General features: G+C 45.3%; 1 protein-coding gene across 1 annotated transcript in view; it reads right to left on the reverse strand.

The window, feature by feature from the left end:
• The window catches only part of OCA2 (OCA2 melanosomal transmembrane protein), a 297,850-nt gene that overhangs the window by 83,584 nt on the left and 199,988 nt on the right, over window positions 1-14,278 (reverse strand). The window contains exons 21-22 of the mRNA XM_061629684.1: window positions 9,707-9,766; window positions 8,304-8,408 (exon numbers count right to left, since the gene is read on the reverse strand). Of these exons, the coding sequence (XP_061485668.1) occupies window positions 8,304-8,408; window positions 9,707-9,766 (165 nt within the window). The remainder of the gene's footprint in view (window positions 1-8,303; window positions 8,409-9,706; window positions 9,767-14,278) is intronic.

Raw genomic sequence — 14,278 nt, forward strand, 5'->3', positions numbered from 1 at the left:
GCCCCCTGAGATCCTACTAGGAGGAAGGGTGGATATAAATCTAATAAATAAATAAATAAAATCAATCTCTGTTTATCTGACAGATTGATTTTCTCTGAGGCACGAAGCTCTGGGTCCTTAAGATTGTACCGTGCATTGATGTGGCTGCTTTCTCAATGTGGTATTAGTTGTTAGTTTGTAATCTCTCTCTGCAGCAATATGAACAACACTGTTTAAATTCTGCATTATGAGGTTATATTTAGCCTATAATGTATTTTTCCATTTAAAAGCAATACAAAAAACATAGTTGTGCTGCCTCCATACTACAGTTTTTACTTTGCTACCATACAAGTGAAATATAGCTGTAATCAGCACCCAGAAGATAGCCTTCTGTGCTGCTGTTGACATCAGCATGATTTAGCACGAAACTGGAAATGCAGGAAGCAGTACTACACACACAAACACAGGAACAAAAAAAGGATTGCATTGCCCAAACCAGCTGCCTACTTTGTGTGTCTTCTGATTCAAAAGAGGGTTTTCTGCACTGCTTTTACTCCTTCTGCTCTGCCTCATATGACAAAGATCTCAAGCACAATGTATCACACACTCTTGGATGAGACCGATTATCTGGATCCATTTCAGTGGGGTTTCAGGCCCGGTTTTGGCACGGAAACAGCCGTGGTCGCCCTGTATGATGGCCTTTGTCGGGAGAGAGACAGGGAGAGTGTGACTCTGTTGATTCTTCTTGATCTCTCAGCAGCTTTCGATACTATTAGCCATGGTATCCTTCTGGGGAGACTGGCTGAGTTGGGAGTGGGAGGGACTGCATGGCGGTGGTTCCGCTCCTACTTGGCAGGTCGCCTCCAGAAGGTGGTGCTTGGGGAACATTGCTCAGCACCCTGGACTCTCCAGTATGGGGTTCCACAGGGGTCAGTTCTGTCCCCCATGCTGTTCAACATCTACATGAAGCCGTTGGGTTCGGTCATCCGGAGCTTTGGAGTGCGTTGCCATCAGTACACTGATGACACACAGCTCTACTTCTCCTTTTCATCTTCTTCAGGTGAGGCTGTCAACATGCTGAACTGGTGCCTGGCTGCGACAATAGACTGGATGAGGGCTAATAAACTGAGGCTCAATCCAGACAAGACTGAGATGCTGCTAGTGGGTGGTTCTTCTGACCGGATGGTAGATATCCAACCTGTCCAGGATGGGGTTGCCCTCCCCCTGAAGGAGCAGGTTCATAGCTTGGGGGTTCTCCTAGAACCATCTCTGTCACTTGAGTCTCAGGTAGCCTTGGTGGCATGGAGTGCCTTCTACCAACTTCAGTTGGTGGCCTAGCTGCGCCCCTATCTGGACAGGGATAACCTGGCTTCAGTTGTCCATGCTCTGGTAACCTCCATGTTAGATTACTGCAGTGCACTCTACAAAGGGCTGCCTTTGAAGAAGGTTTGGAAACCGCAGCTTGTGCAAAATGCAGTGGCCAGATTGCTAACAGGGACCAGATGGTCCGAACATACAAAACCGATTCTGGCCCACTTGCATTGGCTGCCTGTATGTTTCCGAGCTCGATTCAAGGTGGTGGTTTTGACCTACAAAGCCTTACAAGGCTTGGGGCCACAATACCTGATGGTACGCCTCTCCCAATACGAACCCACCCATACAGTACGCTCAACATCTAAGGCCCTCCTCCAGGTGCCTACTCCGAGGGAAGCTCGGAGGCTGGCAACAAGGGAGAGGGCCTTCTCAGTGGTGGCCCCCAAATTATGGAATGATCTCTCTGATGTGGTGTGCCTGGCGCCATCACTGTTGTCTTTTCAGCACCAGGTCAAGACTTTCCTCTTCTCCCAGGCATTTTAACATGTGTTTTTAAATTGTTTTAAATTTTAAATTGTGTTTTAAATTGGTTTTAAAAGATGTGTTTTAAATTTGTATATTTGTTTTTAATGTTTTTATTTATTTATTTATTTATTTCTGCGATTTATTTATCGCCCATCTGGCTGGAAACCGAGCCACTCTGAGCGATGTACAAAGTCATAATATATAAGTATCACAACATCAAAACAGCAATAAAACTAAAACAACAGGTAAAGGTTACTACAATAAAGTTCAATAAAGCTTCTGGCCCGTATAGTCCACAAGGTGCGTCATTTCCGAAACCGAAAGCAGCATCTCCTCTAACTCTCAGCATCCAGCATAGCAAACAGCGAGAGGCGGCACAAACAGGCCCCATGAAGACGCGACCAACAGGAAAGTTCTCCCCGAGAAGCCAAAAGCAAAGGCAATGAGAGGCAAAACGCGGCCAACACAAGGCAAAATGAGCAAGGCCAGCACCGCAGGACAACGGAGGCCGCAGGGGCGCGCCCCAACCCCAGCAGCCAACGGAAAAACAGCCGCGGGGAACAACGTTGTCTCCCAAATAGAGGCCGCAGCCCCAGGCTCACCGAAGGGCCGCAGCTCATCACCAGCTCCGATCCGGCAACCAGGAAACGGCGGTGGCGGCGGCGGCAGCCCAGCGTAGGTGAAAGACTTATATCGTATTTCTGATAGCTGGCATCCAGGTCGGGTCCGAGGGTGGTGACATAAGAGGGGGGGGAGGCTACCCCGTATTTTCCAATGCATTGTAACCTCCAACAAGGGAGAAATTACCGCATAAAAGCTGTTTGTTGCGGAGCTCCCTCGCCCATAGCTGTTACTCCTGCCGCCATGATGGTGTTAAGTTAGTGTAAACTGCCCAGAGAGCTTCGGCTATGGGGCGGTATATAAATACAATAAATAAATAAATAAATAAATTCATCTCTCCTACATCAGGGGCAGGGAACTGGATCCCGTTGGCATGCCAGACTGTTACCTTCCCCATCCCCTGCAGGCCAACGTTGACAAGTAAACACTAGTTGTTATAATGGCATCAGGTGACTGACACCTGAAAATTCAAAGGAGATCACTGTAGCTACCAACCAGCTACCAACCTTTCTGCAATCACCAATCAACCTGATCAGCAGTTACAGGAAGCCCCTTTAAAGTCTCTGCAGAGAAAACAATCCTGTCCAGGACTGCCTAATGCAACTGAGCCCAGCTGATTATAAGGGCTGCACTATGAAGCCCCGACAATCAGCTAGTTGTTGGCTGTGGAGGCTCTCATCAAACACCAACAATCAGCTGATTGTCAGAACTTGCAGAGAGTCCAGCACTGTACTTTGAAGCCCCAAAAATCAGTTGGTAGTCAGAGCCTTGCAAAGCATTTGGCAGGCACTGCCAATTTGTGGTACTTACAAACCCCTTTTCGGCCAAGCCATAACTTTACCTGCCCCACACCTGATGTCATATGATGTTAGGTGTAGAAAAGGAAGGTGTAGCTTAGCCAAAATGTCCTGACAGGTCAATGGAGAGGCCTGGTGTGCCTAATTAGACCCACAGTCCAGAGATTCCCTACCCTGTCCTACACACATACCTTCTTATCACATATTCACAGAATGCATGTTGTGCATTCAAAAATAATATTCAGATTAAAGTACCAGTGAAACCAAGGGCAGCAAAAGCCATCATGCAATGGGAATAGAATGAAGCTGTGGTGTGTTAAGGGCAGGAATGGAAAGATCTATCAGTTTTGGTTCTCTCAGTTTCTGATTTTTCCAATCATAAATTGAGTTCTCCAGCATTTATTTTTAAATCTTCAGCATTTTACTGTGAATTTCTCCTACTAAACACATTTCTGCACGCAACTTTGACTAATGTACACATTTTTGCAAACGTTTTTTGTAACATAATACACTTTTGTATGTTATGCTCACTAATATATTCATTCTTATGCACATTTTCCATTATATAAGCATTTTTGTAAACACTGGTTGGAGAACTATATCACAAAATTCAGATAATGGTGAATTTTGAAGCATGGCTGTATTTCAGCTCTCAAATTGTTTTGGAAAGTGTGAATTTGATCAGTTCGGCTTTGAATGTGAACCAAATCAAATTTTGCCCCATCCTTGGTCAAGGGTTGGACCCCTGTTTCTATCTTGCCTATCTTCAGATGTAGCAGAGGTTGTTATACCCATATTTTTGGTCCTGTGTGCATGGAATGTTAATGTATTTTATACTGTCGAATAATTTGCATAGATTCTTCAGAGAAAAATGAAGGGGTTTGACTGGGGAGGGCCATTTGGAAAGTATACTGGCCTAGTAATCAAATTAAATAAAAATGGAGATAGGCGACTTCAGAGTCCTTCCCCATTGAACTGAGAATGTGTACCACAGCTTCTTCTTGCCACCCTGGGCTCCTTCTGGTGGGAAGGTCTGGATATAAATGTAATAAATAAATTTAAAACCTTTGAGCCCCCCCCCAATGATACTTCCTCATTTCCAGAAGAATGTATCCTAGTAGATGGCACACAAGCTGGCAGTATAAATTGGTGCAATGGTTTATAGCATTGTATTAAGAGAAAAAACTGAAACATTAATGCATAGGCTCTAGTAATAAAACAAAAAATATAAATGGATGGCTCAAGAATATGCTGCCTACAATAGTTATTATTACTAAAATGGAAACAATGTTGAATTATTATTTTTTGCATAACATTCTGAGAGCAGAACTCCCCAACTATTAAGAGAATTATATTTCACAGGTATATTTCATGCATATTTTAAATGAACAAATGAGGTTTAAAACTAGTTGAGAGCATCTCCAGCTTTAATAAATACAGTGAACATATCAGAAAACAGTCATGAAATTAAATTTAAAGCACATATTGTGGGATTTCACAGGTTTATTCTAGCGTAAAGTTCCTACTGAAGATCTGATTGTGACTTCCCCATAGAATCGTGGAAACTGTAGTTTATCCTACACAGTGCTACAATTCCTAGCACCCTTAAAAAGGCAGGTGCTTTAAATGTATTGGGTGGTGTTCAACTAAATAAGAACAGTATCACAAGAACTAGCAGTAGTAGAGGGATGTTTCCCACTCTCCTTCCCCATGTACCCCCTATATCTATTCTGGGGTTTCTGGGGTTTCCCCCAACCCTCCTGATCAGAGGGGATGGCAAGGGGCATGTGAGAAGAGAGAAAATCCTGTTGTACTAGCGCTAATCCTTGCACTAGTGCTACTATTTAGTTGAAATATGTAGCCTATGTAAGAACTGATTTAGTACTGAAGGTGCCACTGAAACAGATCTTGCTGCTGCAAGGTTCTTGTTTCATTACTGGTAGTTTGATTTTCAATCCAATTGGGTTTCCTCTAAAAGATCCAACAGTTGCTTCAAGTATATCCATGGAAAAGTTTAGAAGAGACAGTGGACATAATCCAAAGAACTAATACATCTTTTGCTTGTGATTTCTGCCTCAACTATGACCTTCAAATGCAGCAGCACCCATACTAACCAAAAACAGTAGCAATATAAGAAGAATCTCATGCCACCATGTTTCTTTAGTTTAACTTTTGTATCAAACCTGGCATGGTTACTGCCTCCAAGGCTAGATTATCCTTTGGTAGTATAGACATGTCTGAAATTAATTTCATTGATTTGACCTTATACTGCTTTTTCTTCACGTTTACAACAATCCTTGTACATTGCTAATCTGGTATTTCCTGATTTTGATGTGGGGGTGGAGTTAGGCAATTTCAGACTCTGGACTCAATGGTTTTGCATTAGAGGGCAATGTCTTAATTTAAGATGTTATAGGCCAGCCCTGCTGCAGTTGGAGACCCTCCTGCTCATCCTGTTGGGTAGGACCCTGGACTTCCAATCTAACCTTGCAAAGAAAGAGTTTTTATGGCACTTTCACTGAGACTTTTTTAGCTGTTTTTACAATGCTACTTGAGTTGTATCCAATGGCATTGCTGAGCTGATGATAAGGTTTCCAACAGTGGAATGTGAAGGGAAGCAATTGTCAGCAATTCCACCTCCACACTGCCTAAATCTGCTCTGGAAGGTCCTTCAGCTCAATGGAACAGATTTACAGTATGGGGTGGGTTGCAAAGGGGAGGAAGTCTCATCAAAAATCCTTTCTTCCTTGTTCATAGAACAGAATCAAAGAGTTGGAAGGGGCCTATAAGGTCATAAAGTCCAACCCCCTACTCAATGCAAGAATCCAAATTAAAGCACACCCAACAGGTGGCTGTCCAGCTGGCTCTTGAAGGCCTCCAGAGTTAGAGAACCCACCACCTCCCTAGGTAATTGATTCCATTGTCGTACTGTTCTAACAGTTAGGAAGCTTTTCCTGATGTTCAGTTGAAATCTGGCATCCTGTAACTTGAGCTCATTATTCTGTGTCCTGCACTCTGTGATGATCGAGAAGAGATCTATGTGGCAACCTTTCAAGCACTTGAAGAGTGCTATCATATCTCTCCACAGTCTTCTCTTCTCAAGGCTACGCATGCCCAGTTCTTTCATTCTCTCCTCATAGGGCTTTGTTTCCAGTCCCTTGATCATCTTCATTGCCCTTCTCTGAACCCATTCCAGTTTGTCTGCATCCTTCTTAAAATGTGGTGTCCAGAACTGAACGCAGTACTCAAAATGAGGCCGACATAGTGCCAAATAGAGGGGAACTAATACTTCACGCAATTTGGAAACTATACTTCTGTTAATGCAGCCTAAAATAGCATTTGCCTTTTTTGCAACCACATCACACCATTGGCTCATATGCAGCCTGTGGTCGACAACAACTGCAAGATTCTTCTCGCATGTAGTATCCCCCATCTTATAACTGTGCATTTGGTTTCTTTTTCCTAGATGTAGAACTTTGCACTTATCCCTTTTAAATTTCATTCTGTTGTTTTCAGCCCAGTGCTCCAGCCAATCAAGATCCCTTTGAATTGTGTTTCTGTTTTCCTAGGTATTAAATATCCTTTCCAATTTTGTATCAGCTGCAAATTTGATAACCATTTCCTGTACCTCCTCATCCAAGTTATTAATAAAAATGTTGAAGAGCACTGGACCCAAGGCTGAGCCCTGCGGCACCCCTCTTGTTACCTCCCTCCAGTTTGAAAAGGAACCATTGACAAGCACTCTTTGAGTACATTTCTGTAGTCAACTGTGGATCCACCGGATAGTTGTTCCATCCAGCTCACATTTAGCTGGCTTGCTAATCAGAATATCATGTGGCACTTTGTCAAAGCTTTGCTGAAGTCAAGATATATTATGTCCACAGCGTTCCCACAGTCTACCAGGGAGGTTACCTGATCCAAAAATGAGGTAAGATTAGTCTGGCAGGATTTGTTCTTGATAAATCCATGTTGGCTTCTAGTAATCACTGCATTGTTTTCAAGGTGCTTACAGACTGAGCACTTTATAATCTGCTCCAGAATTTTCCCAGGGATTGATGTCAGGCTGACTGGTCTATAGTTCCCAGGTTCCTCCTTTTTGCCCACCTTGAAAACATTAGCACTCCTCCAGTCATCCAGCACTTTACCCATCCTCCACAATTTTGCAAAGATAATAGACAGTGGTTCCAAGAGTTCTTCAGCCAGTTCCTTCAAGACTCTAAGATGCAGTTCATTGAACTCTGGAGATTTGAACTCATTCAAAGTGATTAGGTATTCCTTGACCATTTGTCTAACAATCTCAAGCTCCAGTCCTGCCCCTTCAGCTTCACATTTCCCAGGAGGGTCATAGACCCTCTTTTGGAAAAAGACTGAGCTAAAGTAGGAATTGACCACTTCTGCCATTTCTTTGTCATCTGTTATCATTTTGCCATCCTCACTGAGTAGTTGTACCACCATTTCTTTTCTCTGACTTTTACTATGCATATAGCTTAAGAAAGCTTTTCATTGCTTTTGGCCTCTCTCACTAACTCAGCTCATTCTCAGCTTTAGCCTTCCTGTTCTTCTGAAGGAAGCCTTACCAACAGCTCAGTGACATCTTTGGATACAACCACCCCCTCTTTTTATTTCTCCATCAGCCTTCAGATTCAGATTTAGAAAATATCTCCTTGCTATCCTTCAGTGACGTTGCCTACACTTCAATGGCATTGACAATAGAACATCTGGCCTTTAGTCCAAGGTTAAAAGAGCCCAATTAAAGTACTGAAAGTCTGCCAAAGAAAGTGTATGGTGTAGGATGCAGTTTTTCAAGGAAGTCAAGAAAAGAAAGACACTAAGCTTACACTCTCAATCACTTTTCTTTTTATCGTACCACAAATTTTAATTCTGCCTTCTCAAGGGATTATCAAAAGGGACTCCTTGGCAACGAAGCAAGTGGGTATACAGAAGCAGGCTTTTGTAAATGGATATGTGGGAGGATTTGAAGGAAAGCTTCACTGACTCAGGTATCATTAATGTTATTGTACTTCTCTCCCTGTCCCTAACAGAAGAAGGAAAGACAATGCAACTTACCATTGTAGCAGTGAATGGAATATTGTCAATTAGGGATGATGCCAAGGCAGAGACCCAGAGTACTAAAATGATAGCAACTGTCAAGCGTTGGTCCTCAGGCACCACCTGGCATTTAAATAAACAAACAAACAAACAATTAAGAGTGTCCTTTGCTCTGGAAGCTATTGTTTTGCAACTCAAATTATCAAGTTGATTGCTGTTTCTATAACTGGACCTGAAATTGTGCAGATTTCCCACATGAATCAACCTCAATGTTTTAAAATTAATGTAAACTCCAAGTGTATAGAAACTAAAAAATATACCATAATGATTGTCTGATTTAACCACTTCTGGAAAGAAAAAAAACCTCCTGTTTTTTTCTTCCAGAGGAAGCAGCTTGCATCTAAGTGCTGGAGGACTTCCTCCAGCCTCCTCAGCTAATGTCTCTAAAGCCCCAACAATCATTGGCTGGGCAGGAAGAGTCAAGCACCAATAACTGCTTCTTCCTTGGTGTAGTTGCTTGGAGAGCCCTGCACTGTGGTTTGAACCCGCAACAATCAGCTGATAGTTGGGGCTTCAAAGTGCCTTGCAAAGGGCTTTGCAGGTGCTGCTGCAACTTGACCTGCCCCACACCTGGCCCATATGCCATGCCAGGTGTAGGACAGTTGGGTATGGCATGGCCACAATAGCCTGGTGGGCCAAATAGGGAGCCTGGCAAACCTAATCAGAGCTTCCTGATCCCTGATCTAGGTCTTAACTGCTATCCTTTAGGTACATACATAGCCATTGTCAACTCTAGGCTTAGGGCAAGGTGCCCCGCTTCCTGTGTAGCCCTAGGTCCTCCATGTTGCCTTTGCTACAGACTTGGCCTTCTGGGCTCAAGTCCTGACCACCACCATCCAGAGGGAGAGGACAAGGTCTGCTGAGGTTGATGCTTCTGCTTGCTCTTGATAAGCACTCTTTGAGTACAATTAGAGCAGGTAATCAGGCAGCAAAGCAACGAGCATCAGAGAGGTAGACTTCCCATTGGGGCATAGGACTCAGCAGATTCCCAACAGGTCCGACTCCTGATACTGGCCCTTGGCACAGATGCATAGTGCTAAAGATAGGAGTAAATCACTCTAATGTCACCTATGAAAGTAAACAGTCTGTATCTATTTGCAATGGGATAGTTTTCTTGACCACATTAAAACCACATAGCTAAAAGGAAAAATCCCATATTTTAATTGCTGAAACTATAGCTTTGTTGTTGCATCCAGCATCGGGGGGGAGGGGGTGTAACATACAAAGGAGGCCAAAAGCATACAGTTTGTATCCCTAACAGCAGAATATACACATTAGTTTCACAATATAAAACTATATATATATAAGCAATAAAGAGGTTTCTCCATTTTTGAGTGATAAAATTTTATTATAAACCATACCTTTATTAACAAAGCTGTCTGTTCTCCTATGTATTCTATTAAATGAAGATGGGCCAAAGCCTAGTAGAAAAAAAGGTCAACATTTATAAAATGTATACTTTAAATGTTTATATAAAATACCACTTAGTTCAGAGTTGTATTGCCATCTTGGTTATCTGCCCCCACCCCCCAAGATAATCTACCAAGGATGTAAGACAGTATCTTTATTCACTAACTTTTATTACAATTCTTACTGAGAGAAGTTGGCTGAATTAAACTTTAACTGAGCCAACTTCTTTTAGTAAATAATAAAAGTTAGTTCGTTATTGTATTAAATTAATTATTAAGTTACTTAATAATTAAAGGTATAACTTTGTCTGCTTTGTTTTTCCAAAAATCACTGTGACACATCCACATTTCCCTTATCACCTAATTGAGACAGCAAAAAAAAGTGAGCTTTTTTAACCTCAGAACTGTTTCAGATTTTTTTTAGTAAAGGGTCTGATTCTGCCCAACCTCAGAAGAGTCCATGAGGAACTTTGCCAGACCCTGAAGGTACTAGCCTTCAGTTGTAGTCACCCTGGAGCATGTGATAGATCAATGTTTAAGGCTAACAGACTCAAATTCTGCAGGACCTGGGAGAGCTCCCAGTGGTATCGCCAGGAAGGTAGATGTTGATTCATAGATGACTCTCTTCATGGATTTTTTTTTGGGGGGGGGTCCAAGTGATTAATGAGAAGATTAATGTTCACCACCCCCAACCCCCCCAAGTCTACATGTTGAGCATTGATGGATAACTGAAGAGAGGTAGCCTACTCATACGGGCTTCCACACCACCCAGAATGCTAGTTATACAGTATTCCAGTTGGCATGGAAGCCTGCCAAGCATAGGATTTCCATCAGACATCCACACTCAAAGTGCCAATATCAGGGGGAGGATCTGGGAAGGTATGCATCATCAGGGAAGGGGTCAGCCACATGACTCTATTTCACCTTTATTATGCAAAGCCCCCTTAACATGTATAACACATCAAGAGGATAAAGCCCCAAGCAGGACCAGATGACTCACCAGATCCCTTTCTCAAACAATGTTGCTGGACATGGAAAGCCTCACACTATAGTTTCAGAGCCACTTGACTCAGGGACCACAAAACTTTCAGGGCAGATGGTCTTGGCTTAAGATCAGAGTTTCACTAACAAAGGATCCTGGGACTTGGTCATATCATGAATCATATGTTAAAGAGACTGAGATGTGTTGTTAAGAGCCCAGGGCCGGCACCAGAGGGCGGCCAGGTTGGGCCTTGACCAAGGGCTCCTAGGTCCCAAGGGGCCACTGAAGGGCCTCTCCTTAGTGTGGTGGGTAGCGCTCCCTTTCATGATCCACAGCAGTGTCAGCTCCCAACCCTGCCATGGATCACAAGAGGGAGCTCCCAGGCACCCCCTACTGCTGCACAGGCCCATGACGCCTACCTGTATGCCCCTCCTACCTCTCCCTTGATCTAAATGCTGGTTGCACTGCGAGTGCAAGCCTGCCATCAACCAAGATGGCGGCTGAGGTTTCCCTGAGGGGCTGACGCCCCTGCCACCATTTTGGTTGATGGCAGGGATGCGCGCATGTAGCACGCATGTGTGTGTCCCATCCAGAGCCGAAAGAATGAGGCTGGAGTGTGTGTGCAAGTAAATCTCGTTTTATTAGAGTAATGGATACATCAAAGGCATTGCGCTTCATAGGAAACCCTACGCTAACTCACTAAAGACCCTAACTATACTCTAGACATGCTCTGCAGTGTGTGAAGGAAGTTGACTCAACGACCCCCCACTGGGAGCGGCAGGCTTATATAGGAAATGTTTTCGAACGTAATCTCTGACTCCTTCATAATTCCTGTCTTTGCCCTGTCCGTTTCTTGCAGCGACGGGAATGAGGAGACAGGGGACGCGCATCCAACAGCTCATCTGAAGACACCTGCTCCCGAGCAACGGGCTCGAGGTCAGGGGGCGGTGCCACACTGGAATCCTCCTGGGAACTGCTTGGTAAAGGAGGTGTTGGCACTGACTCTGAAGCTTCCCCCCACAAGTCCTCTGCATCAACTGGGGGTGGTGCGCTCGGCTCCTCGGAAAGGGCGTTACTCGTGGGAACTGGCTGGAGAGCAGGCTGCCCCCCTCCCGCACGATCCTGCTCAGACACAACAATCCCCAACTCTGCTTCTTCTGGCTGTGGAGGTGCCTGAAACTCATGCCTCCCCCCTTCCTGTCCCTTCTGAGTTGGCTGCAGCGCAACATCATCCCCCCCTCCATGCTTTAACCCTTCCCACCCCTGAGGTCTAGGTTTCTCTGGATAAGCCTCATGGAATTCTCTCACCAAAGTCGGAGCATGCACATTCTCCTCTGTTTTCCAGGAACATTCAGTTGGATCGTACCCCTTCCAATGAATTAGGTACTGAAGACGCCCTCGGCGTTTTCGCAAGTCCAAAATCTGTTCTACTTCATATTCCTCCTCCCCCTCTACCAACAATGGTGGTGCGGGCTCCACTCGCGGACGGTGAGGGTCGGGGGCAGCATCCTTGGTCAACAATGCCCTATGGAAAACTGGGTGCACCTTGAAGGTGGGTGGCAATTTTAGTCTGTAAGCCACGGGGTTAATCTGAGCCTCCACCTCAAAGGGCCCTACACGCTGATCCTGCAGTTTACGACACCAGCCAGGTATAGCTAGGAAACGTGTAGAGATCCAGACCTGGTCTCCCACTCATATGAGGTCCCCCTCTCTCCGATGCTGGTCACCTCTGCGTTTGTAATCCGCTTTGGCCTGTTCTAGTTGCTCTTGGAGTAGCTGTTGCATAGCGTGAAGTTCCTGCAAGTAATCCTCAGCGGCTGGGACTGAGAGACTGTCTTTTGGGGCAGGGAAGGCTCGGGGGTGGTAGCCAAAATTGGCGAAGAAAGGAGTCTGTTGCGTGTGCGAATGCACAGCATTATTATAGGCAAATTCTGCTAAATGCAGGTAGGACATCCAGTTGTCCTGCTGATACCCCACAAAACAACGTAAATATTGTTGCAACACTGCGTTGACCCTCTCGGACTGCCCATCTGTTTGGGGATGATGGGCAGACGACAGTCTCAGCTCACTTTGCAGCAACTTCCACAACGCTTGCCAAAAACACGAGGTGAATTTTGTGCCCCGATCGGAAACCAGGCTGTCTGGCAGACTGTGCAGCCGATACACATTTTGCACATACAACTTGGCAGTGTCTTGAGCGCTTGGGAGCCCTGCGCACGGAATGAAGTGAGCCATTTTCGAGAAGGCATCAACGACCACCAAAACTGTGGTTTTCCCCTGCGAAGGTGGGAGGTCTGTTATAAAATCCATAGTAATCATTCACCAAGGTCCTCCTGGAGTAGGGAGGGGTTCCAGTAGCCCCGGTGGCTTCCCAGTGGCATGTTTAGCCCTCATGCAAGTGGGGCAAGAGCGAACGTAATGCTCTATGTCCTTCTTCACCTTGGGCCACCAGAACTCCCGAGTGACAGTTTGAATGGTCTTAAAAACCCCAAAGTGGCCTGCCGTGGGGGCGTCATGGCACTGACGTAGTACCCTCACTCGCAGTTCTCCGGGGGGCACATAAACAGCTTCCTGATGGTGCAGTATGCCATCCTTCCATATAAGGTCCTTCTGTTCTGCCTGGGGTGACGCGCCCTCTTCGACCCGCTGCTCCTGCACGAAAGGGTCCTGTTGTTGCGCTTCATGCACTTCAGCTTCCCAAGAAACTTGGCAGGCCCCTACTACTCCCCGCTCGGGAGGGATTATGTACTGTAACGGTCTTGGGGTGGGATCCCTCAGAAATTCTGGCTTCCTTGAGAGGGCATCAGCCCGCTTATTCTGTGCTTGGGAGATATAATGAATTTTGAAATGGAACCGTGCGAAGAACTGAGCCCAGCGCACTTGCCTCTGATTGAGTTTACGGGCGGTATGAAGACTCTCTAGATTACAATGGTCCGTGCGCACCTCAATTTCATGCTGTGCCCCTTCCAGATGGTGTCTCCAGGCTTCAAAGGCATCTCTAATGGCTAATAGCTCCTTTTCCCACACAGTGTAGTTTTGTTCAGAGTCGGTTAACTTTCTGGAAAAGTAGGCACAAGGCATCAGTTCTCCCCCTTTCTGGGCCAGTTGCAAAAGAACCCCTCCGATCGTGACGTCCGACGCATCCGTCTCTACCATGAAAGAGAGCGCCGGGTCGGCATGCTGTAGTATGGGTTCGGTAGCAAACCTTCGCTTCAGGCTCTCGAAAGCCTCTTGTGCAGCTTCTGTCCATTGGAAAGGTCCTGAGCCCTTCAGGCAATCCGTGAGCGGTGCAGTCTGATGGCAGTAGTTGGCTATGAAACGATGGTAGTAGTTCGCAAAGCCCAAGAAGCGCTGCAAATCCTTCTTGGTCTTGGGGGGTTGCCACGTGAGTACACAACGAACTTTTTCTGGGTCCATTTCTACTCCTGCTGGAGAGATCCAATACCCCAGAAAGTCCAACGTGGTTAGGTCAAACCCACACTTTTCCAGCTTCGCGTAAAGACGATGTTCCTGTAACTTCTGCAGCACTGCACGCACATGCG

Source organism: Rhineura floridana, chromosome 5 (assembly GCF_030035675.1).
Source record: "Rhineura floridana isolate rRhiFlo1 chromosome 5, rRhiFlo1.hap2, whole genome shotgun sequence".
NCBI classification, from domain to species: Eukaryota; Metazoa; Chordata; class Lepidosauria; order Squamata; family Rhineuridae; genus Rhineura; species Rhineura floridana.